This window comes from Xyrauchen texanus, chromosome 18 (genome assembly GCF_025860055.1).
Source record: "Xyrauchen texanus isolate HMW12.3.18 chromosome 18, RBS_HiC_50CHRs, whole genome shotgun sequence".
Taxonomy (NCBI): Eukaryota; Metazoa; Chordata; class Actinopteri; order Cypriniformes; family Catostomidae; genus Xyrauchen; species Xyrauchen texanus.
The window spans coordinates 42187753-42215530 of NC_068293.1; the positions used below are offsets into that span (position 1 = coordinate 42187753).

The 27778-nt window shown below is 39.6% G+C and overlaps 1 protein-coding gene across 1 annotated transcript in view; it reads left to right on the forward strand.

The window, feature by feature from the left end:
- Positions 1-27778, forward strand: part of LOC127659347 (potassium voltage-gated channel subfamily H member 7-like) — a 97734-nt gene that overhangs the window by 20192 nt on the left and 49764 nt on the right. The window contains exon 3 of the mRNA XM_052149126.1: positions 20353-20508. Coding sequence (XP_052005086.1) covers positions 20353-20508 — 156 coding nt within the window. The remainder of the gene's footprint in view (positions 1-20352; positions 20509-27778) is intronic.

Here is a 27778-nt window from a genome sequence, read left to right on the forward strand (position 1 = left end):
ACACATACACAAACACACACACAGAATTGTTTGAGAATTTGTCAAATAAAATCAGCCACAATGCAGAAAACAAAGAAATGAAGGGGTGAGGCCATAACACCGGGTTCACACATCCTCCGTGAGCAAGGTGTGAGCGGAGCATTTTCGTTTCGCTGCCCATATTAACAGATGACATCGTGAGTAGATAGTTTCGGCGTTGAGCCTATTTTTGCATCCGCTCACACTAAGCTCAGCGGCTTTGGGTGCAGTACAACACTAAAATAACCAGGAGATTATTGAAAAGACACAAAAGCAAATCAAACTTATTCAAACAGAACCTATAGTGCACTACAATTTATATGTCTGTATGCAACTAAACTGAATAAAATAACTTAATAAAGAAAATAATTAATAAACTGCCAGACATTTTGCCATTCTGTGTATATAGGTGTACAGTATAGACACAACATTAACCAATCACAACCAACTGTGCTGATAAAGATGAAGTGCATGTGACTGCCCTCTGTTGTCCTTCAAGCAGCAATAATAGATTATTATGACCTTATTAAAGAAAATATTTGCAGTAGGACCCCATAGATAACTTTATTTCCAGCACAGAGGCGCTGCCGTTTCTCGTGGAAGAGACTCGGCCAATATGAATGTCCAACGCGACCGCCCCACTCGCGCCTTGTTCTATTGCTTTATTGAATTGGGATGTTTGAAATAAATGATAGGTAACACTAATTTTACTAGTGTTTACTAAAGATGGTCCATAACTACAGTTCCTCTGGCATGACCTGGCAGTGGTTAAGCCCCCTGAAGTCTTTGAATGGCAAGTATTAACCTTCGGCACTACCTGCAGTCCGTGGCGTGCCACTTATGCCCTGTAGCGTCATGTGATCAAGCACAGCCTATCAGATGAGTACATCAGGTTCTCAGTGGGGAGATATTTTTATGTGGAAAACTGCCCCCAGAGTCTGTCCACCCCTGATTCAGCCAGGCACAAGACTGAGAGAAATGCTTACATAAACTGGATTTTAGATACGCCAGTGGGCCAGCAATGTTCCCAGTGTTCTGAGTCACTTACCAAGACAAGTTAGCTCAAGACAAGTCTGACATACCAGAGTCAACCTTAGGCCTAAGCTGGAACTGGCAGATGAATACCCTGGCTTACAAGCACCAAACTTTTGTGTATGAGACTCACCCCCTGAGGAATATCTACAAGGTCTTAGCCACTCAATACGACCCTCTGGGACTGCTTTACACTAACAATGTATAGATTATCATCAGGCAGCTATGGGACAAACAGCTGGGTTGGAATGACCCAAACATATCATCAGAGCTCCTGCAAGCATGACTCGTCTGGGAGAACGAACTTCAGTACCTATGGAATATATCACTGTCCCTAGGGCATATGTCCCTCCTGAGGTCGAGCAAGATGGTGCTATGCATGAAGTCCATATATCTCATACAGTATGCTTCAAAGCATGTCTATGGAGCCATGGCATACTTGAGAACCATGGAAAAGAGAGGCAAAGAGTACTGTTATTTCATTGTAGCTCGATCCCAAGTGGCCCCTAAACGATCTCATTCCATTCCTAGATTGTTGCTTTTTGGAGCTCTTGTGGCAGGCCAGATAGCTGGATTGCTGGAAAGGGAACTGACCTTGCTGATAGAGATTACAGTGTTGTGGACGGACTCCACCACCATCCTTACCTGGCTGAACTCGGAGTCCTGTCACTACAAAGTCTTTGCTGGAAACAGAGTAGCCGAAATCCAGGAGCTAACAGAGAAATTTTCAGGTAATAATCCCACAGATGACCTCACTAGAGGTTAACTTCTGAGTGCCCTCACAGAGCAGAATAGATGGTCTCAAGGACAGTTACCTGGCCTTTGATGCCAAGAACAGACCTGACAGATGATCACACTGAATTACGGAAGTCTGCCTTCTGCGGAGCCGCCACAGTGTCCCCTCAATCAACATACATGGTTGGAACCACCATACCTGGAAGGAACTCCTGGATGCCACAGCTCAGAAAATCCAAGTAAACCCTACCTTCAGTTCCAATCCTCAAGCAGAAAATGATCACCAAGCAGAAATCCTTTTTCATAAGCGGGTTCACTAGGAGCCCTATCCTATCCCTATGACCATCAACGCCTAGTATCTGGGAAATCAGTGTCCTCAGGGTGTTGCCTTCTTACTCTAGTCCCTGAAATGTATTTGTCTAATAGTTTAATCAAGTTGGAGGTTGATTATGGAGAGCTGAAGCCATTGAAGAATCTACCATACACCCCATGTTCCTGGATGCTTCTCATCCAGTCACATGGTTGATGATTTAGCATTAAGATAGCAAGCTTTATCATTCAGGACCCGTTTGTAGAAATGTAGCGCTATTATTGGATTCTCCGTGGCCGTGAAGCCATACGTAGGAACCAGCATATATGCCCAGAGTGCCAATATTGGAGGGCACAGCCAACAATCCCTAAAATCAGATAAATCAGCAAATAAACAGTAAGTCAATGCTTTTTTCCCCTTCTGCTCTAGTGTACTAATGGGCTGCTGTGCCTTGTTAAACTGTGTATGCTTACTGTTTCAGTCCTGTTACAATCTGACCTATATGCTTGCATAAAATACAGCAAGTATTACATACTATATACATTGCAACAGTACATGCTAGGAGAAGAAATTATATAGTAAGCAATTTTGGGTTTGGGTTGGGTTAGGACTTCAAATCTGACTGTATCGCTCAAGCTGGGTAAGGTCGGGTCACAGAGCGGTGAACTTGGACCTTCTCAGTAGCATGAATGCTGATTCTGTCCTGATGGCCTTGAGGTAATTTATCACAGGACGATGGACTCCAGCACTGTGTGAAGCTTTCGCAGAGATGGCTCCTGACTTACAAATGCAGCTCGCTCATCAAAGTATACACTTTCACTTCAACCCCCATCAGCCCCACACTTCGGAGGAGCGTGGGAGAGGGAGATACAATCTGTAAAGTCTGCCCATTTTTTTTTTTTGACCGTTTTTGGAGTTCAATCAGTACCAGAAGTGGTCTTCTTGATAGTCCTTTTAGAGTTGGAAGCAATTCTGAAATCGAATCATTTAGGGTTCATATCATCTGATGTTGCATCCAGTGATCAAGTGACACCATATAGTTTCCTCATGGGGTGGCCAGATGTTTCCTTACCACATGTAATATACCCAGAGTCTGAATTGTTGAGTCATCGATGCTGGAGGCATTCGCAAGTCTTAGCTGATAACTTCTGGTTCAGGTTTATGCAAAACAACCTTCCTGGCCTCCAGAAACAGCAGAAGTGGCACAGAAAATGGTTGTCATGTTCGTAGAGCCACAAATGTCTAGGGCCCTCTTGCGTGTTGGACATGTCAGGAAGACATACTGCAGTCCGGATGGATATGTCAGGTCTGCTGATGTAGACATAAAAGGGCAAATCTCCACTCGACCAGTAGCACAACTGGTGATCCTACCAGCTTTGCCATATAATGGAAACAGTGCTACAAGCCCAAACTGAATTAAGTCACCTTTTAGCAGGAGCAAATCTGCTTAGCACCTTTGGGGCGGCTGTATAAAAGGCACCCAATAAGAGAGGACTTTTATTTTGATAAGATTTAATAGAAGTTGCAATTCCTTATACTTCCTGTAGAAGGCAGTATAGATTTAATTCGCTGCCTGCTGAGTCATTGTGTATAACAGAGAGATATGGTGTGGATAAAATTATTATGAAATTATGAAAATGAATGGTGTAGTTTAGTAATTTAAAGGTAAATAAGGTAATACAATAAATACCACAATTACACTGTTATACTGCAACGGCCTTAAGAATGCACCCATATCAAAGGGTGCACCAGGGTTAAAGAGATTGGTTATTATACATTAAAACTAATTGTTTGGTGGATTCTTGTTGCCCAAACCTGTATGTGTTATGTTTTTCTTTGGAACACAAAAGGAAACACTCTTTTCGATGACTGGATATGCTACAATGTTTTACTAATTGGTAGTAGACATAGGAATCGAATGAAATTTCCAACATCGTGCTTAGATCAGGATGTATTTATGTGCAGGGAAGCGCAGCAGATGCTGAGTCAGTGATGTACTGTCATTAGTTCAGTCTGTTTTACAGTATTTGACAGCTGAGTTCGTCAGGTCTCAGAGCAGTGAGCATTCAGAATGGAAGTAATTGGTAGAAAAGCACATGGTGGTCCCAGTGCAGTGTCTTTTTTTAAACTGGGAGAAACTGATGGCTAATCCTCTTACATCGATTCTAGTGTAGCTGTTATTCCAGAGAGGGAGTTTGAAGACAGATTGGCATCTAAGATAGTGACTGTTATTGACCAGGACGGTTATTCGGACAATATTTGACCAATTTGATTGTGCTAAAACATCCCACTCCCAAGTGTCTATCATATTCTCTGTAAATATAGTTTTTGTCCTCTGGGCTTTTTCTTACCCATTTTTGTCTGCCTGGCGAAAATTGCAATTCCATGATAGCTTGAGGCCTCATTCATGTCTGTAGCACATGCAGTGTGGGATGAGTTACATGCTGAATACTAAGGTTTAGGAGTATTGTTTCCTGAACTGTCCCCCTGTCTTCCATTGGAAAGCACTTAGAAACACCACACAATTATTGTCAATCAGAGCATATTATATTTTAAACACATATTATTAGATCTGGGAATTGGATGACCATGTGAACAGCCACAAGCACATTTAATCTGTCATTTTCACATCCGATCTGGGCCACTTTCATCTGTGTAAATAAATCTGAACGTATCAGATTTTTTTTCCAATGTACCTTCATTGTGAACAGCCAGATCAGATTTAATGGGGTTTTTACATCAATCTAACTCAACATTTGTCATTCGGCATATTCGACGTCTTGTTTATTGTTTAAAGTTTTAATAGTGAGTAACTCTTTTCTGGTTAATGCATTTGTTACGAGGAGGGGAGTGTGTGTGTGCTACATTGAAAATGTGAACAACCGAACAAAGAAAATCTGTTTCAGCTGACGTATGAATGTAGCCACTAAAAATGTCCTCTTTCTGTACACGTGTTTTGGTATTATGATAAAAATAGATAGTAGGAACTTTTTCTGCATGCTATTCCATAAAAATAGCTTACAGCAGCTTTTACACTTCACATCTGTGTAACTATGCAATTATAGTTTAGTTGCAGATTTTGTCCACAGACCTCCAGGGACACACATGTATTTCTTTCACATATCCAAATGTGGTGAGTGTGCAGTTGCAGACTGTGAAATCCTTCATGCATGCGTCCATTCATAGGCAACAATTAAAGAATTATATTCAAAGAGTTACCGAACTACGTCTTGTGTATGTTTAGTGTCATTAACGTTGTGGTGGATTAACGGTATGTAATTAGGCTCTGATATCTCTAAATCGTATGTCCTGATCTTGACACTGACAAAAGACACCACAGACGTCATTACCCTGATAAAATATACTACAAATGGCGCAGACATCATGACAGAGCTGTGATAGGCAAAGATCTAGTGTCCTAAAAGTAATCTAGTGTCTTAAAGTTGAGGGAAATGGGTCAACACTCAAGAGCAAAACTTTTTTTCTCTAAAAAGCTGTAATCATTGATTATTAGCTTGATTCAAAGGTTGCATTCACATGCAACAATAATATTTTTACTTCACTTATGGTTTGACTTAGGGTTGGGGTTTGGGTTAGAGCATATGTTTAATAAAATAATCATTCCTTTTGACTGTTTTACATAATTTACAACTTAAAATACAGCTCTCTTATGGTGCCTTTCTGTGGATATTTCACCCACAAACTGAAGCTCACAGGTACCCATACATTTGATGACACTTCCAGCTTCGGCCACTAGGGGCTTCATTGTAGCCATGTTTCCATACAAGTTACGAAATTTAACATATGTGCAAAATCAAACAATTTGGGAACAAAGAAGCGTTTCCATCACATTTGTATATGGTGTACATGACTAATATGTTCATAAACTCATGATGTGTTTTTTATTGCCTAAACTTAAAATGTACACTTTAAAAATACACTGCATATTGACTTTAGAGTGCTTTTTTATTTATTACAAATGTTACAATACAGTACATTTATATAGTCTGGGTGTTAGGAATTTAACATTTTCCTAAGTGCATTTCCAGTATCCGTGCAGTTTACCCAGTCTGTTTATATCTGGCAATTGTACAGATACCTGGCATGTCTGAATAAATACGTAAAAAGCAACAAATGTTTTATCAAGCCTGGTCTCATGAACATTACGTGAATGTGGCAATATTTTAGCAAAAAACAAATTACGTACTTTACAGTGAAATGTCCAACGTGGGTGCAAAATACGAGTGAAATAGTGTCATAATCAGACAATTTTTGTATGTAAATATTAGATGGAGGTTTAAATTGGTAAATTGTAAGTACCTAAACTAAAACTTTAACCTAAACCTAACCGATAAAGTTCTAAAGTCAAATGAGAGGTAAAAACAGGCATCCTTACCCTACACCAACACCTAAACCCAACCGATAGTGTTCTAGAAACAAAACAAGAAATGAAAAGCACATTTTCTGAAGCATGCATGTCATTTCACATCACTTCTATGACACTTTCATCTCAAAATGTCAGCTTGTGCAAGCTAAACACATTGGAATAAGTGTGTATATGTAGGAAATACAAGTCTGGAATTACAAGCGTTAAAATGTATAATGTTTTTAATTATGCGTTAGTAACAGTGTTTGGATATCATAACAGCATTGTGAGAGCAATAGTGCAAAAAATATGAGCTGTTGTACACATTCTATAAGACTAGGTTGATGTTATCTTTGTTCTCCCCCTTCATCACTGCTTGACTAAATAGGAATATATTTGGTTATAATGCTTCCATGAGTTTATGCACATCTTCTTATTGAATAAAAAATGTATCCACTTCACACGAGTATGTTTGTATTCATGCAAATTTTGGAGATTTAATTTGCATCTTGGTTTCCATTCAGCATTTTTTATGTGATATCCCAAAATTTGCACACACACACAAACATTTTAGATTTGAATGGGAACAAAGTGAGACCAGTCTGTTGATCTGACCATTGCAAGGAGTCCAGAAAACTCTCAGGGATCAACGTTAAGACTTTATTCTACTGGCTCAGTCGGGTGTGTGATTTTTACTAGCCCAGCCAAAAATTTTACCATCATGGCTTTAAAATAAATTTGTCAAAAGCTGAATATATCTTTTTTTGGTTATATCTATATTATGTTTAAGACCATTTCTCCCAAAATTGTATCACATTTTTAATTTGTAAGATATAATTGTATCTTATGTAACCCCATATAAGCACTTAACAGATATAAATTCTTTAATACATCATAACAACCTGTCCTATGCCTTCCTGCCATTTACACATGTTTTTAAGTGAAGATTTCTATGGAGCAAATGATGGGTATTCGGTTACCTGTTTAGTCGTGCTGTCTCCTAAGCAACCAAATTGACCCAGTTGCTAGGGAGGGTAGAGTCACATTGGGTAACCTCCTCATGATCGCTATACTGTGTTTCTTTCTCGGTGGGGCACGTGGCGAGTTGTGTGTGGATGCCGCGGTGGGTGGCGTGAAGCTTCCACACGCGCTATGTCTCCGTGGCAATGTGCTCAACAAGCCACGTGATAAGATGAGACGGTCTCAGACGTGGAGGCCGATGTGATTCGTCCTCCACCACCCGGATATAGATAAATCACTACGCGACCACTAGGACTTAACAAGCACATTGAGGATTGGGCATTCCAAATTGGGAGAAAAAAGGGACAAAATCCATAATAAATAAATAAATAAATAAAAGAATTCCTGAGAGAGAAGACTTGCTACTAAGTCAGGCTGTGACATATACTATACAGTATGTAAATAGCAGGCCTAATATATGAATTAAAATGTGCATATAAACATGAAATCAGACAACCCAAACAAGATCAACACTGACTGATCAACAAAGAACAAAATCAGAGAATCTTTCTCACATTGACCCGGGGTTGTTCCTTATTGTCGAGCCCTTACTTCAAACATTTTATTGTTGAGACTAGGGGGTTTTCAAAGATACATTTTTTTTAAACACTGATACTGCATTACTGCATATTGTTGTGGTGTGGGCAGCAGTAGTTTTGGTACCTGGCTTGAACTGTGCTTGAATCGCTGTGTGTCTGGGCATTGAGAACACAGGCAGATGGACATATGCTAGTTCAATGAAGAGGTCTCTGTACATCCTGTACCATGCTGAAAGTCACCTCTAATCAGGGACGGATTAACCACGGGCCGATTGGGCCATTGCCCAGGGGCCTCTAAACCCAAAGGGCCCCGAGCTCTAAATCAATTATTTATTTATTTTGAGATACTCATTATAAATCCACATAAATATCAGCCTTTTGAGAAATACCATTTGTTCAGCCGAATGCGTGCTGGACAACAGCAGCGTAAGCACAGGCACTCGAGTGCGTGCTTAGGAAATCTGTGTCTCACAGGTGCAACATGTTTATTTGAAGGACTACAGAGCATCCAAACACAAAGATAAGGTGCAGTTTACCCTATCTGTGTACAAAGATGATGGTTTAAGTGACAGAATTCATGCAAAAGTATGGAGGACTATAAAAAGTTCTGCATGCATTTAATATTTCATGGTAAAAGAAAGGTGCCTTAATAACCTAAATATGTGCACGGTAATCTTTTGTATTATTTGGTTAACCGTGAGAGTTAACGAATGGTTATTGCCATGTATCCATCAAACACAGTCTCAGATAGCAGGGAATAAAGTGCACAGTGAGCTATGAACATAAATAGCACAATACATAGATCTTCAAATTATAAAATCACATTAAAGTCGAACAAAAATAATCTCTGTCACTTCCTGCAACATAGTAGGCCTATTCTTAATCAATGGAAAATGAGTAATTCTGCCCGGGCAGATTCACTTTCCATGAGGCAGCAAACACTATGGTTTATAGGACTTCTTTGGGGTGCTTTGATTTTTAAATGATTCAGCATTTAACTTGTAATTATTGTCTGCACACCAGAGCAAATGGGGTAAAACATTGGCTCACTGTATATCGAGCGCTGAAACTTTGCCAGGTGAAAGACAATCTGGAATCATGTGTAATAGTCACATTAAGTCCTCTTTGCAACCTGAACTTCATCAGAATGACGATTTGTGACCCCAGCGGTGAAAAAGCTTGATGCAGCACAACAAATGTCTAAAAAGAACACAGGTGTCTCGTCCGTCACTGAACTTCCGTCCAGTGTGTGTTTACATGACCTCGACGCACGTGTGAACAGCACATAACTCTCCCTATATTCTACCTGAAAAACTGACCGAACCTGGCCCAAAACCTTTAGGTTTGTCGGGTACCGTCAGGTTGAAGACCTCTAAACACGTACAGAATAACCAAATAGTGATTTTGGCATTTGAATACCATGCATACCATAATTAAGAAATACATTCTGTATACAGTAAATTGCCGTGCAAGACGTTGCTCCAAACTTTTCTTCCGTTAATTTGAAAAATCCAACCAAATATGGCAAGCGTTCTTTAGCACATAAAAGTGAACATAGTCACGTCTTAGGGGGCCTCCATGATGTACTGGCCTTGGGGCTCTCAGTCTTTAATCCGTCCTTGCCTCTAATCTACAAATCCTGCCATAACAGTGCTGTCATGTGTGTGTGTTCGATTGTAGTAAAGCACTGTGATTTAGAAAGCTTTCACTCTAGCGTTTTTGCAGTCTGTTTTACATCAGAGTTCAGGAATATTTGGTTGGCATTTAAGCAATGTTCCCAGATCTGTACTGTACCGTAAGTACAGTTTTTGAAAATTTCTACTTAATTTAAGTGGAAATATTTCTGTCAGGGCTGGACTGGTAATCTGGTATACCAGGGATTTTCCCGGTGGGCCGGCGCACTTTGGGACCAAACAGGGGCCATCGAGAGAACCGGGACTGAGAAATCTGAAATGAGCCGCAGCGTTATGCAGAACGGGCCACAAAATGGTGCCTTGATATGCCGAAGGGGGCAACGATATGCAGAAAAGGACAGCGACCCCCCTGCAGGTAGAAAAGGAGCATGATACGGAGCAGGATACGGAGCAGGTAGAACAGGAGCATGATAATGGTGCCGTGACCCGGATGGAAAGTGAGTTTTAGGGAGTGAGTGTTGTGGGAGACAGCTGGTACATAGCTGTGCAATGTGTATAAACCTCACTCTCCTGACCTCAAGAGGTGCACTAGCAACTGATATTAGGGGCTGTAGCCTTTAGCCTACTTGTTAGTGCACCCGCCTCCCATGCTGGAGACACCGGTTTGAGTCCCATATGGAGCAGGTAGAACAGGGGCATGATAATGGTGCCGTGACCCGGATGGGAGTGAGCTTTATGGGGTGAATGTTGTAACAGGAGCCAGCTGATAGATAGCTGTGCAATGTGTATAAACCTCACTCTCCTGACCTCAAGAGGTGCACTAGCGACTGACGCTAGGGGCTGTAGCCTTTAGCCTCCTTATTAGCGCACCTACCTCCCATGCCGGAGATGCCGGTTCCAGTCCCGTACGGAGCGGCTAGAACAGGAGTTTGACATAGACAGGGCGTTAGAATGCATGTTTTCAGACCTTATGCCCCTGGTTGTGATGATGCAATATAAAGTATTTCCTGCTTTCAAAAGGACAATGTAAAGCTCAAATGTGTGGCACAGAATGGACTCTTTTACATCTTCGGGTTTGGAACACAGGAGCAAAACTTTTATATTGTTGAATAGGAGATCATAGTAAAAGTTATATTTGCATTCCTATTTGCTCCAACAGCAAAAGTAAAAATGTTCTATGAAGTTTCCATGACTTTCCAAATAAATAAATAAATAAATAGAGATGGATTACGACAAATAGAAGAGATAAAGATGCTAAATTTACTGTCACCCCCTCAGTAGCTGGATTTAAAACCCCATCACAGCAGTGGTGACTGTTTTTTTTATATATATAATGCCATGGTTTTATACCACAAAGAATAAAGTTCTAAGTTTGCATTAAAAAATATAGAAGTGTTATATTATTGCTGCTAAATTAAGGCGGAAATGCATCATTAAAGTTTGTGAAAAGGCTCCATTTTCGAGCAGTTACTGTGTAATTGTACTGTATTATTAAGTGACTATATATTTGTTTCCAGACTCTTCTCGGGTTCCAGATAGGAAAGCTACCGGTGTTAAATACTTAAGAGCCCCCAACAGACCACGGCAGTTAACCCTTGACACTCACATTAAACAGAACTTGTGCTGCCGTCTCTGTCTGTCTAGTATCAATGTATCCAATAACATGCTTTATGTTACAAAAGTCAGGCAACAGAAGATAACCTTTAATCTTTACTGTACCTTATCCTTTCTTTATACTTGACCTTATCAACCCTGACATCTATTGACTCTAGGAATGGGAATCGTTAGGGATTTAATGATTCTGCTTCTGAATGGTCTCAATAACTGGTCCAAACTTTAGCTCCGTCTCAGCTAAACTGTCTCTGTCCCCGTCCTATCTGTCTATACCTGATGGCGTGACAGATGTCAGAGTTCTAGCGACTCTCTGTTTTTCCGCCTTACTACACATTTTCGGTTTCCCCGGGGCCTACACAAAAGGGCACATCAGTCGGTCAGGAACCACTTGCATACAACAGTCAGCTGTCAAGGAGTTCAAGATAGCATGTCATTCCCAGACTAAATCTTTCTGTTACCCTTTGACCTGCTAAGACAAGCATCCCTATTACTACTGCTAACTGCTCACAGTCTTTAATTTTGCAATTCAAGTTGGTGACACTAGCAGTGTTAGGGAGTACTTAACTAAAATCTACATTTTCCAACGAGTAGCGCTGTAGCGTCACAAAACTCTCCATTTGTCACATTGAATTGTGAACGCAACTCTGGAGCCGAGGGAGTAATCAAACACACTCACCTAAACCGTCCTCTCTCATGTAACACTGGGAAACCATATCATTTCAATTAATTGTTTCTTTTGGGCAGTTCATGTAAATGAACCAGTTAAAATAAACATGTCCCATATATTTAGCATTGGGAACCCTGAGTCGTTTTAGTGAGTTGTTCTTTCAGACGGTTCGTGTAAATGAACTAGTTTACATAAATTATTCACTGATTAATTTGAGACCCGTGTAACCTTAAAGGGACATTGCATTCTTTTATAAACAAAATAAATTCAACATGTTTTGATTGTTATATAAAATAGCATGTTTTCTTGTGTGTATTAGGTAAAAATGTATGTTCAGTTTAATGTTATCACCTTATTATTGTAACCAAAATTAACCATGGATTTACGATAATAACATTGGAGTAGCCATAACTGTAGTAACCATAGTTAATTTTATGGTTACTATGGCTTCAACACACATACATTGCTAAACTATAGTTACTGTTGTAAAACCATGGTCAAGTCTGCATTTGCTTTCCATTTAATTTAATTGCTGCCTAGGAGAAACAACTCATTTTTAGTTGTACTTTCCTATGGATAGAAGTAAAATGGATGACCAATTGGTCAAATGGATCTTGACAAATCAAAACATCTAAACGGACGTCAAATACATTTCAAGGGACCTCCCATTTCCCTGAGCGTTCCCCTTTTTGAATGAACACTAAAACCTGCCAGTGATAATGTGCTCTAGTTCAAACTAGCTATATTTAGTAAGACAGCTGATGGCATCTGCCCAGACAGAGGGAGAGAGAGAAAGAATTTACCATGTGTCCATGAGCCTTTCAAGTTCAGACTGAGCCAAAAAGCCACTCTCAATTTGCACACTGTGTAGTGAGAACCATTTGATCTGTTAGCACACATCAGGTGCCCGCCCTGAAGTAGGAAGATGTCTTTGAACGTAGACACTTCATAAGAGCTAAAATGATGAATTTCATCCCCTCTTTGTGAAGTATATCCTGTGGGGGGCATTTAAATCTCCTGAAGATGCCTCTGTTGATTTGGTTAGCATAAGCATTAGCAAAAGTTTTATCGTTCAATAAACTGCAATTCTGAACTTTGATAGCACGTAACACAGATTCATGACTTAACCCATTCCGGCATTTAAATGTCTGCATTAACAAGCTTTGTCAAATTACATAGAAATGTAACAACTAACTATATTAAAGATTGTAGCGTTTAAACTACTATGTAAAATCACCAGTTAGAACAAATCACGATGTACAAATTATAAAGAGGTATACAGGCACACACCACCAGTGGTGGAATTAAATCAGGTCTCTTGGGTGGTCCCCTTATACCGACAACCATTGTCAGTTGACCCTTTTTCAAGATGTAATGTGGACTAGTAAAGTTTGTACAGATAAACTTGGATGATGGCTTTCTCTGAAAGTATAAACTAGTATTAGATTGATAGCCGTGTTTGAGTTTGTTTACATTTGATTACAATTGTTGACAGTTAGCCTTTTTGAACATTCCATTGAACAGTCAGTGGGATTTTGGGGGTTTTCCATTATCCGATTTGCAAAAACCTAAAGCCTGATCAGTTAGAAAGGTCATATTACACTATCCAAACCAGTCTGAAGGTCTGTGCCAATTTTGGTGGATGTAGCTTGAAAGCTCTAGGACGAGTTGCTGTAGAGTCCGAAATTTTGTTGGTTTGAGGGTTAATAAAATAAAAACCTAACTCAATGGTAAATACATTGTGACAGACCAGACTGAGAGGCAGATGTAGGATCCATATGCAGATTTAATAGAGTAGTCAAGCAGGCAGAGGGTCAAAAATCCAGAAAACAGTATAGCAAGGCAGACAAATCCAACAGGGGAAACACTGAGGCAATATACACATTAATCAAAATCCAAACAGGCAAATACAGGATAAACGCTTCGCATTGCAGACTGAGACAGAACTGGCAAGACTTCGCACTGAATGGTAGAACCTCAGGGCTTAAATACACAGATAATGGCAGGAGGCAATGCATGATGGGAGTTGTAGTCCAGTGAGGGATTTAGTATTCAGGGGATGAAGATCATGTGAACCGGATGGGAGAAGTGACAGCAGAACATGTGACATACATCATGTCTGAATTACCATAATTGCTAGATTATGACTTTGAAAAAGCATTCACGTCTTTGCAGAATTTGTAATTACTAATTGTAAACTCTGAATGCAAGGCCCGTTCACATCAAGAACGAGAACTATAACGAGAACTATAACCATAATATACATCACAACTATAACGATAATGCACCCAAGAATGGTATCGTTCGGATCACTTTTAGAGTTATTTTCTTCAAGCTGATGAACGCTAAAAAAAATTCACAGCCAATCAAAATCCATCCAACTTTAAAGGTCTCGAGCCACGACGTGGACTGATCATAACATTCAATATAACACACTCCAGGGGCCGGATTCACGAAACGTTCTTAAGAAGAAATTTCTTCTTAACTAACATCTTCTTTTTAATTAGTAACTTTTGAAAAAAAAATTTTCTTTAGATTGTTCTTAAAACTTAAGAAGTACTCAAATTCTCGAAAAAAAAAAAAATCGTAAATGTCATCGAAAGTAACATCTTAAAGTTAGGGTAATCTCACAGTTGTCTTAAATTATAAAAGGGAAGATTTTTAACAAATTTACTGGGTTTTTCATGTTGAGTCTGAAGTCAGCTTGTAAGCCATGTAAATCCATGTTATCACCGAATTAAAACAATAAAAGTTATTCTGAATCTTCTTAATGTGGTGACCAATCATGCTAGTGGATGTGCTGCATATAGCGCAACGGAGACAGCCTCCGCCACCTTTTTACATTTACCCGCCTCATAATTTCAGATTTGAGTTATGAACAGTTCTGAGTATAATCTTTGAGATGTCATCCAAGATGTCCAAGAAGTCTTGGCCATGTCCACACTAATCATTTCCAATCCAACTTTGCTTTTAGTTTCCCAACATCATTGTTTTCCATTCATTCTCATTTAAGTCTCGATATTCAGTGCCATTCCAGTGTGGATGAGATTCTCTTTTTAAAACTCAGTGCAGATCAGAGGCATAAACGTAGCGTAGCTTAACAGTATAATAACAGAAGTAGAAGTAGAAGAACAGAAAGCCCAACCCTAAAATCACACCATTGCTTGAGTCAATGTTGCCGTATTGGGTTGGACGGGTCGCTCAAACAAACTCAAAAGCAATGTTTTGAATGCACCACACAGCCACGGTGCTACACTTTAAAGGGAATCAACCTACAAAAACACTCACTGTACCTAAAGTTGACTGCATATTCAGCTGGGATAGAAGTATTTTAACATCAGAACAATTGCACACATCAGCTTTTGAATTCTCCACACCTCTTTGGTTCCATTGTGTTTTGCGTTAGAAGTATTAATGATGCCTTTCTGTGATGTAGACATTGATGTACTGCTAAGGATGCTGGAAATGCTTACAGCAGCATATTTATATGTGCATGTGTCCAATATCAGCTACAGTGTTGTTAGTTATAAAAGGAGATATATTGGGATCCTGCTGAGTGTGACTGAAAATGGGGGTGTGGTGGCTCTGAACGATTGCAAGATGTGAATATATATAGTGAAGCACTGCTGTTTTGGAGCACATTATGGTAGGTTCTAGAGCTGCACGAATCTGGATGCTAAGAATAAAGATCACGATACTTTTACGATTGTGAAGAAAAGTGATTTCAGTGATTTACAAAACCCGAGCATTAGGCTACTAAACAAAGTAGCATGTACTTTATTAAAGGTTCTGACAAAATATTATTTTCTTTAGTCAATTTGAAAAAATGCAAGCGTATTTTTAATTATTAGTAAGCCAGACTGTGACACCCCACTCACAGCTCAACCGACTTTCCTTGACCGTTAAAATTGTAAATAGGATGCTCACAGATTTTGATCACTCGCACGAGTTATGCGTCTGCGAGCGCGTGGCTTAAATGTGCCTTTAAGCACGCGTTAAAACATTACGCTCAAGTTGTTTGCCGTTTATGATGAACACAATTTTATGCATCTGTTGTTGAATTATGAGTCAAGAATAGACTGGACCATAGACTGTATATTGACACTGAGATAAACAGTCATCTTAAAGAGAAAGTACATTGGGTCCATATTTCATTTATCCTTCTATAATCAAACCCAAAGCTGATGAAGTACATTTTAAAAGCTGTATTTTATTTATTTTTTTGCAGTATGAAATGTAAATGAAATAGTAATGTAATGTTTAAAGCTATTTATAAATAAAACTTTTAATCATGTAAATTATACATACACATTCGTAGATACTCGCATTAAGCAATTGTCATCCTAAAAAACCCTTTTGTGCAAATTTTTAAATGTTTTTGTTAAGTAGTACCTTTTTGGCATAAAGGGTTCTTTGGAGCTGAATAAAGAACCCTACGGTTCTATATAGAACTTTAAAGAACCTTTTGGAGTGTTGGAGCACCATAAAATGACTTGGTTGCTTCAGCATTTATGTTTTTCATCTCACATTTGTCTAATTGGCACAATATATTAGGTTTAGGTTTAAGGGCATGGCTGGACTGGACTGGTAATCTGGCATACCGGGCATTTTCCCGGTGGGCCGACAAACTTTGGGGCTGATCAGGGTTGGCCGCGAAATGGGCCGAACGGGCCGCGATTAGCTAAAATGAATTGACCACAAAACGGCGCCACGATATGCAGAAAAGGACAGCAAACACCACCCTCCCACCGCTCAACAACTTTTGGGCCAGTCCAGCCTTGTTTAAGGGTTAGGGTAGGTAGGACAGTTTTGTTGATTTAAAATTCGATGAAGTATGAGCATTAAAAATGTAACTCGCTTTTAGTGCCAATTGGAGGACATTTCACCTCGGAACTGCTGGTGTGTGTAAGGAACCATGTAATATTTTGCAAAAACGTTTTCAACAGTCACATAATTTTTATTACATCAGGCTGATTATCTTCACTGGCCACCTTGCTGTCTAGATATCACCATTGGTCATTGAAAAAGCAATATTGTTCGACCACTAAGAATTTTAGTTACGTTGTAGTCCAAGCTTGCATACTTTACCATATATGGCATTCACAAAAAGCACTAGGAGGAAAAAATGGAAGCATTTGTGTTGTGGTCAGACAGCCAAAAATTTTAATAATCCTTTAGCGCACCAGATATCAGGCTCCTGAGAGGGCAAGTATTTATTTATTTATTTTGTATCCGTTCATCAGTGAAGGGGCTTTTAGGACTCAGCGAGTGAGAGAAGGATGTATTGGACTGAAAAAGAAAACATTGAGTGGACAAAATGTTTTGTGCTGCACTGCTGTCTGTCATATCCTAGTAAGTCCCTGGTGTGGCCATGTGGCTTCGGCAGCCTAATAAGGCCAGCCGAGAACAGCTAAGCCTGCAGAGAGAAGCACATACTGTGACCCTTGACCTCTGGGTCTGATTCACCGTATTCATCTACAATTGCACCCTCCAGTGTGCATGACTAGGGGCCGTTTGCTTTTCTCTAGTTCTTTCTCACATGGTTGTCGGAGCAACGGAAGAGACAGTATTTTTGTGATGTACCATCTGTTTCTGAGAGCTGATGAAAGCTGCCATCACCTCGTTTAGACCCAAAATTTCACCTTCTCCCATAGTGTAAATTACTTTTTCATAGTTTGTTGTTCTGGTTTGGAGAAATTTACTAAAGAGATTTTGTTTGACGAGGGCTTTAAATGAGGTATAAACTGCTATGGGTTTTTTATCAATATCAAGAAATGAAGGTTTATATGTAAACATCTCAAAATTAGGGTGGCTGATGGACAATGAGAAGTAAAGAATAGAAAGTAATGTCTCATCAAAACATTTTTCAGTTCAACATCGCAGGTACATGCATCACAGGAGATTTGTCATTTTCTCTGATAGTCAAAAATATATTCCAAATATAATATTTCCATCACATCTCAAATTCACAGCTAGTGAATTGTAGTGACAATAGGGGTCACTCTTGAGAGCCCGAGACACCTCTGATCTTTGATAAAAGGCCAATGGGAATTGGCGAGTGGTATTTGCATGCCCCTACCCCAGGACATACGGGTATAAAGGAGGGGGACGTGCATACGGCTCATTCATGTTTTGTGCTGAGGAGCCGAGAATAAGGTCCCGGCCATTTCAGCGGGTAGCTCAGTGTTGTGGCAGGAGGCATACAACATCTCGGAAGTAACCAGGGCGTTCCCTATCAGTCACTCACTCGACATTGTGTCGATGACACAAAAAAATACAAAAAAGTCACAACTAGCTGAACTGGGTTACGTGGATCGGCGGTATGAGACGGGCAGACTGCTGTGTGCTGTATAGCCAGCACACCAGGCCGGCACGTAACCTCCCCTGACGCTAATATGAGTGTCGAACAGCCCTTTTGGGGATGAGTCGACTACCCAAAGGATAGGGACAGGCTTGTCCTAGTTGTGCGTGTCATAGATGGCACTCCTGGACCAACAAAGTGGACATCGTCCGCCTGAGAGACCTCACCGTGACCTTCATTGAACGGAGGGTAAGGTCGGTCACCGAGCGCAGCTCCTGCATCAATCCTGGGGCGGAACTACCCTCGTACAGTTCTTTCAGCATCTTGGCTTGGTGTACTTGCAGGAGAGCCATGGCATGCAGGGTGGAGGCTGTTTGTCCGGCGGCACTGTAGGCTCTGGCCGTCAGGGACGACGTGAGCCTACAGGCCTTGGATGGGAGCTTCACCTTATCCACTGGGGGCATCGCCGAGTAAACCCTGTCCGCTCCGCCATAGAGGGTAGTGAGACCGGGGGAGACGAGAGATCGGGACCGGGCAGTGAAAGGTGCCTCCCACTAACTCGTCAGCTCCTCGTCCACTTCCGGGAAGAAAGCCCAGACGAGCCCAGATACCAATCAACAAGCCACGAGGGTTCCACTCTAGCCTGACGCTCGTGGCGACCCGGGAAAACATGTCCGTCATCTCAGCATCTGCCTGTGACTGTGCGACCACACCCGAGGGGGGAAACCCAGCGGAGGTTTCCGCATCAGACAGGACGAACCCGTTCTCCGATGCTGCGCTTGAGAGCTCATCGCCTTAGAGTTCGAACTCACCCTGGGACGAGCTGGTGCACTCATTTGAGTGCCAAACCGGAGTAAACGAGTGTGCCAGGGAATGGGAGGTCTGAGGGGATTTAATCGGCAGAGGTGGTCCCATTGTGGTCCACAAATCACTTCAGCACTCGCCATGCTGGTCTCATACCCGTAGGTAGAAGGACTGAGGCAGGGAGCTGCTGGGGTGGCTTGCTTTCTTACAAAAGCGAGCCAAGACCGCAAAGTTGCCATGTTCATGGCCTCGCAATGAGGACATGACGTATCCACAAAATATGTCTCGACTTGAGCAGTGCCCAGGCATGAAAGACAGCGATCGTGGCCATCGGAAGGCAAGAGATATCGACCGCAACCAGGAATAACACACAATCGGAAGGGCATCTTTAGAAAGACGCATCTTGAAAAAGACGTTCTGATGTGTGCCACTCTTTTAGAATATACTATTTTGTGAGGGAAAACACTCTTTTAGAATATACTCTGGTGATCTGCTGAAGCACCCTAAGGCAATCTCAGCAGTGCACCCATGCAGAGAGGGGAGAAAGCTGCTGTAAAGTGCTGTAAGGATCCAGCAGAGGTGAAGGATAGCAATCACTTGCTCAACTTGAACCATTGACCGTTCGGCTCCGAAGAGAAAATCTGAATGAGCGGTATGCACGTCCCCCTCCTCTATACCCGTATGTCCAGAGGAGGGGCATGCAAATACCACTTGCCAATTCCCATTGGCCTTTTATCAAAGATCGGAGGTGTCTCAGGCTCTCACGAGTGACCCCTATTGTCACTACATCGACACAACGTCGAGTGAGTGACAGATAAGGAACTGACCAATCACTTTATTGGAAAACTGCAATTTAATACATTATTAAACTGGTTAAAATCCAGTTGCAAAGATTAGAGTCATCCCCAAAGCTGCATGTACCAACACATGGTATATTCCACAACACCAAAACAAATAGACGAGAGACACAATTACAATGTTTCCACGTTTATTTGATATGCCATGTACAGTTCCACTAAGAGATGGAGTCTGACTCCTCTCATATATGGGGGGACAAAAATGCTTCATTTCATTTTTGAGACAATTAGTCTCCTCAATTGGCAGTTTAAAATCTTCAGATCCCTATCTCCCACCTCTTCCTTCACAACTCTCAATCTGAGCAACAGTGCCTTGTGTCTTCATTAAAACACTAGAGGCAGTCTAGACAGCAGGGGTGATAACAACCAAATTAAAAAGATGAAACAAGCAGAACACATATAGCACTTTCAAATACTAAATATGTCTTTATTTTTGTCTTGCCTCCCTCTCATAGGGTCCAACTTCCTGTGTAACACTCACATCATCCCGGTGAAGAATGAAGAAGGAGATGTGATGATGTTCATCTTGAACTTTGATTACGTTCTGGACGAGGAGAGCAACGACTCTCTAGAGAGACTAAACGTTACCCCACCTGCCAAACCTAAAATCAGTGAGTGGGAACTGTGTTTTTTATCATCTGCTTTGCATGATCAGATCTGTTTTAAGAAAGTTAGGCCTTCTCAAATCTTCAGCGATTATCTGCTAGATGTTGTTTCACACTTACTTTAGCTGCTATTTGTCTTGGATTAATACAGGCCCTGGAAAGCCAAAATGATCATGCCATCCCAGGTGTGGATTACTTTGTTCACTAGAACACATTTGAAGTCAAATAGAAAAATAGCTCTGCTTAGTAGGTCCTTAAAATGCAAGTGGATGCTGATCAGACCTTTGAAGCTCCAAAAATCACAGACAGTCAGCATAAACATCATCCATACAACTCCAGTGGTTAAATGTAATGTCTTCTAAAGCGGCACGATAGCTTTTGGTGCAAAAATGATCAATATTTAAGTACTTTTTAACATTAAATAATGCCAGTCAACAGTAGTATGTGCATTCACATCACGAGAGCGCCGAGTTCATGCGGTCTCTCTTGTTACAGACGTAATCTCACATGTTTCTCTCAGGTTAGACATCCATGATAAGAAAATAAATGCACCATTGTGAGTACACAAACAGATACAAATACAGATCTAAACCAAAACCAACAAAGCTCCTGTATATAGTTCCTCCTCACTTGTACACAGTGATGCTCTTCCATGTGTGTCGCACGTGCGTCAGTTCTTGCGCGAACAAGCCAACGCCATGATGCTGCTGACTGGAACCGATGATTTATAGTTGAAAAAGTATTAAATATTGATATTTTTCACACCAGAAGTGATTGTTTTGCTTAAGAAGGCATGGATTTAACAGCTGGAGTCGTACGGATTACGTTTTTGTTTCCTTTATGTGATTTTTTGGAGCTTCAAAAGGTCTGATCACCATTCACTTGCATTTTAAGGACCTACTGAGCTGAGATATTTTTCTAGTTTTCTTCAAATCTGTTCTGGTGAAGAAAGAAAGTCATACACTACTGAGATGGCATGAGGGTGAGTAAATGATGAAAGAATTTTCATTTTAAAGGTGAACTATCCCTTTAACTATATACGCCAACACTGAACAGAAGAAAAATGGGTTCAAAAGCTTTTTATTTTTTTTTTTATATGTAACATTTAAAAAACAACAATTGTCTTTTGTCTTGGCAACTCTACTCATGATTCAGTCAGTCCATTGTAATCCTGATTTTGAACAAGCCCGGAACGGTATGGAACAGCATGGTATATCAACGGTAACCGTTTAGCCTGATGGTGGCTTTTTTATCCAGCCAAATTTGGATTATCACATTTTTACACTCTGTTTCCTCTCAATCTGAACAGTTGTGCCAAACCTGTCTGTTCCAGGACAGATCATAACCATAGAGAAGTGATTTCAGTGATAACTCAATTTCGACAAAATGTGTTGTTACTGCATTTGCAGAACCTTGTGGTTTTCAACCAAACTGGTTTTACCTCAGGACCCAGATTGGACCCTATTTTATGACCCAACGCAGTATAAAAATAGCTAATCGTACAAAAGAAAATAATCAAACATAAAAATCTAAAATAATTTTTCTGAAAGCCTCTTGAATTTCAATACTTTCCCTGCTTAGAGCCAATTGTAATGCCATGCCATAAACCATGTTTATCCTCGCTACAAGTGACCCTGTAATTAATGTCGTTGTGTAACCTTCAAATGTCTGTGCCGTTAAACCACACGTGTTTGTACTCAGGTAGCTAGCTAAAAACAAATGAATAATATTTCACTTTCTCAGCAAACTATTGAACTGAAAAAAACAAAAACAACAATTAGCGGTAGAATTAGAAAGTTAATGCTAATGCCCGCTTTTGTGCCCGTTGTGGCACTGAGAATTCAAAATGTATTTCTATAAAAAAAAAGGTAAAAATATTATAAAAAATAGCTTGCATAGCTTGATGCGTTGGCATTCATGTCTTTGGGTTGAGTATGTTTTGGGCCTTTCAGGCTAATATTGTTTTGTTACAGCATTCGTGCAAATAACATTCTCATACTGTAAGATCAAGAGGTGTTCAAGTAGAAATCTCCAGGTGGCCACAACAGCATGCTGCAGAACAACTTCCTGTTGCATCTCTGTTGTGCTAAACCAGCCATTTTAATCTGGCTTTTTCCATACCCAACAGTGCCAGGAAGTTCCTTTGTGAAGAACAGTAGACCACGGTGGTGTTTTCTTCATCCGAGCATGCTAATTAGTCATGAGGTGCTCACAGCAACCGCTCACAAACAGTTAGAAATGTTGGCATCTTCTCTCAGTCTACCTCAGGGGGCTGGTTTATATGGAAGTACAAATTACAATTTTCAAAATCAACCAGTTGGGGTTCGCTTGAACGATTAGTTCAATAGTAATCAGTACTAATTTGGTCTTAATCAAGTTTTGTATAACTACGGGTAAACCTGACCCTGGATGTTTACACAAGACGATGTTTATGTAATGTGTTCTTAAACTGCTGGACAAGAGAACAACAGAATGGAACATAGTGTAGGTGTGATTTTAAAAGTCACACTATTTTTAACTTGACATGCTGTCATAAAATATCAATGCGAAAAATGCACATCAAAAGAGGCCCATCTTAATATGTATTTCTGTAGCCATGAAGTGTTAAATGGGAAGACTTTTCAGAGATAGTTTTACTGTGTGTTAACTGGCTAAATCACAGCACGCTTTCAGCATACTAATTAAAGCATCACTGCAAAAAAAATAAAATATATATATATATATATATATATATATATATATATATATATATATATATATATATATATTAACTATTTCCCGCCAGCGTTTTTTAAAAAAAGTTGACAGCCTACAGTTGCTATATATCAAAATAAAGATCTGGGCCTCTGCTTTTAGGCAAAAAAAACGATTTTATTTTATCTTCATTTGTTCTTTTTTTTTATTGCGAGTTGAACAGAGGTAGGTTTTGTCAAAAAACAACATTTCAGACAAAAAGCTGAGAAAAAGGCATGTTTATGTCTGATATTTTGAGCTTCTCATACTCCACTTCTTCATGTTTGAGACGATCGCAGTCTGTTTCTTTGATCAAAGAGTTGCGTACTCTTTCAAAACATGCGGAGGGGTCTTCCTTACCGTATAACACCTAAAACACGGAAACACGGAAAATTCCGTGTTTGGCGGGGAAGCGTTTTTTCATAAAACACGGAAAATTCCGTGTTTGGCGGGAAAGAGTTAATAAGAGTTAATCAAGGAGAGCTGTCGGTCCAACCACACAACTCTGCGATGCTGTTTGCGAATGTTCGTTGGAACGATGGTTTCGGGAAACACCGACTCGTTGAACTATGATGATAACGACGGAACTTGCGACCATAGTTGGCTAACGATGCTTTTGGGAAACGCACCCCTGGTTCAAGGCTTAGTAGATGCCGCCAAGGCAAGTTCAAAACAAAGCGCGCGTGCGCTGTACTGTGATTGGTGGCTCGTTTGACCAGTTACGTTTTTATCCACTCATAAATAAAAAGGAACGACTGATTTTGAAAATGTAGTAGAGTAAAAAGTAAGATATTTGACTTTGAAATGTAGTGGAGTTAAAGTAAAAGTCTCCCCAAATTTAAATACTTCAGTAAAGTACAGATACGCAAAAAAGGTACTTAAGTACAGTAACGAATTACATTTACTTCGTTACTGTCCACCACTGATATCCAGAGAGATTGTTAGTGAAAATGAAAAAGGAAGCTGATGATATGAACACATTTATCATCAGGTCTCCATTGCAACGACTTCCTCTATCTGCAGGCAAGTTTCCTCTACACCCTCTGACAGTGCAACGTGCCGTAGGGTGGACAATCGTTGCGATGATGACGCATCTTTCCATGTCCACAGGGGTCGGTTTCAGCTCTGTGCAGCTGCTTCGGCCTCTGGAATCCCTCACTTAGCAAAGCACGTTGCTCTAGGTGAAGGTTATTTTTAGTGGGGAATGTTGTGGTGTGTTACGTGCCTCTGTGTGTCAGAGACTATATGTCAACATGAACTCAACACTAATTTTGTTCCATACATTTTTTTCATGAAGCCAAAGTCGAAATAGTTTAATCGCAGTAAACGTTTGGAACTGCACCACTTCCTGTTGCCCCAAAAATTAGGCTTCTCTCTTTTTGGGAAACGATGCTGCCGGGTTCTGACTGAAAAGCAGATTTGTAATTAAAACAAATGATTAAATATTTATTAAATGTTTAAAATAAAATAATTCGGTATGCATAAGATAACATTTGGTCCAAATTGGCCCAAGCAGTGTGTGCATGCATGCCGGAGAGAGAGATTATGGCTATTAATTTAATTTAGATGGCCAGATATATTTCTGAAATATTTTTAATATTTTTTGGGATAAATTGTTTAATTTTTGTCTACTGTTTACTTTTTTTGTAATGATTTCTACGGTAATATTTCCCCCACATGGGACTACAATATTATTGTTTATTTTCACTTATTTTGGGGGAGGCAAGAATTGTATTTTGAGCTTGTTTTTCCAAACCAGGGCCCATTATTATTATGATTATTGTTATTATTATTATTAATAATATTTTTTTTTGAGAGATCTATTAACACAGCAACTGGTATCGCACCCATCCTTAGCACAAAGTAGTGTCATAAAAAAAAAAAAAAAACCCTTGCACGCCAGCTCCTTTATATCCGTATGTCCGATGTAGTGGCATGCAAATTCCTCTCACCAATTTTCATTGGCCTTTTCTTAAAGATCAGAGGTGCTTGGGGCTCCCAAGAGTGACCCCTAGTGTCACTACATCAACACGTCGTGTGAGTGACAGATAGGGAACACCAAATCAAACACAAGTCAATTTACATGCTAATGCACATTAGAATTATGCTAACCAAACAGTGAATGATCTTCAATTTGAAGCAAATATACTTCAGGCGCCATATGGGGTTTGTGTGTTAGCTCACACGCTTCAAGAATAATTTGTTAGGATATAAACTCTTTGGTTTGTTCTGTTTCTCTGTGCTGTAATGAAATAAAGAGTCTGTATTGGCCTTTTCATCTTCCATTCAAAACAATTTATACATCAGGATTAAGTCTCGATAGAGGAAGAGGAAAATTGGATATGGAATGCGCACTAGTAGTTAACCCAGTTATGATTTAATAACATTTCAGAATATTATCATAGAGCTTATAATGTTTTGTTTTGGAATCACTTAAAAAAGAAGCCTAACATATAAAATATGAGCACTGCTTGCCTATGCAGAACTCATGCTCACAATGCTAGGGTGATGTGGATGGTTGCCAGGGTGTTGCTAGGAGGTTTCTAAGGTTTTCCGAGAGGATTTTCTGAAAATCTGTCTTGAAAATGTCCTGGTGTTATTTCACTTTAAAACTATCATTATTTTATTTTTTTTACATTGTGACTTTATTTTCAGGACAATTACGCATATTTTACTCCCCGATTCTCATTGCCAAATTGGCTCGCAATGCCAAAAAAGGATGGTCATTGTGATATTTTTATTGTCATAATGTGAATAAATTAATGTATTATTTAAATTGCGTAAAGTATTTACACATAATTTCAGTACTTCCCTTTCATTTTTGCAGATACAGTAAAAACACAGTAGTCGAGTAAAAAAATGACTGTTACGAAAATGAGAATCATCTTTGAAAACAATGAGAATAGTAAAAGTAAAATGGGGTTTCCACATTACGGTACTGAGAATGGGGGGTTGCTGAGAATAATGTCACAATGCAAAAAAGTCAAATGCAAAATAGAACTTCTTTCCTCTTTTTTTTGCAATGATTTGTGGTTACAAACCAGTATAACATGGGTTGGATATGTATTAGGGCTGCAATGGTACACAAAAGTCATGGTTCAGTACGTATCTGGGTTTTGGGGTCATGTATGTTTCGGTACAACAGGGAAAACAAAGAATATTTCTTTAACTTATTAATTTTGAAAACAGTGGCTGATGGGCAATAATTCTTATTGTGAAGGCTCATTTATACATGACTGCTCTATTTCTTCAACGACATTACAATACAAAACTTAGTAGCCTCTAATATGCACATTGTATAAAAACAGAATAAGAAAACAAAAAAAAAGAGCAATTATAATAATTGTGAAAAAATGTATACATTAGCAATCATCAGAATAAAATCAGAATATCCACTTTATCAGAGAAGAGGACAATTTGTGGACAATTACAGCATGTGCCTGTTTATAACGGACACTACAGAATTGCAGAAATGCGTTCTTGTAAGATAAATCCAGTTTTCGATGCTCGACCTGCTCCGAGCGGGATTCGAGCGATTCCTGCAATATTAGGGCAAAAATCATATCTTTGATGATAATATCTAAAAACCCTTAAAACAAGATCAGATAGATTCATCTTGTTTTAGAAACAACACTGCATAAGATATTTGGGTTTTTCAGAGAATGTATTTTTAAAATGTGTATTTTGAGATTTTAGTCAAAACAAGTGAAAAAATACCAGTGCTGAAGAAGTAATCCAAAGTATTTAGATTACATTACTGACCTTGAGTAATCTAACGGAATACATTACAAATTACAATTTACAGCACGTATTCTGTAATCTGTCAAGGAATACATTTCAAAAGTAACCCTCCCAACACTGACCATGTGATGCTCAGTTCTGTTAAGTTTTGGTTCTGTGTGGTCCTGTGTTGTTCATTATATGTTGTTTTAATATTGCTTTCATGCATGCTAAGATATGTAATCATTTGTGTGACTGCATGGCCCTGTATCTGTTTGGTTCGGGACAGATTCATGTACTGATGCAGCCCTAATATTTATATATGTGAGCTGGGATGGTTGTTTGTGAAAAAACTAAACAAAACAAAACTAATATTTCTGTACTATATGGGTGATGTATTTTGGTGTGTAAATGTATGTCTATATGTATTTTACCATGATTATTAATACTATAGTTTGTGTTGTCTGTGTACCCGCTCTAGGACATGAGTTTAGGTGGAGCTATTGACAACAAACTGTGAACACCTGTGTGAACCATGGGACACTTTGTTGAAATAGACAATCACAAACTTTGCAAAATTGTTCTGAGGAAGACTCTTGTGTGGGTCGAAACATTAACCACATGGTTATTTTTTAAAAGCTCTTTTGGAGCAGTAAGAAAGCTCTCTTTTTGGGGCATTGGTTCTCTCATGCCATATGACTGATTTCAACAACCTTTGTTAAACATAAATACATGTATAAATAAAAACCAAGCAAAACAGAATGATCTGGCTAACGTATCAAAATACAGATTTTCATTTTTTGGGTTGTAATAGAATTATTTA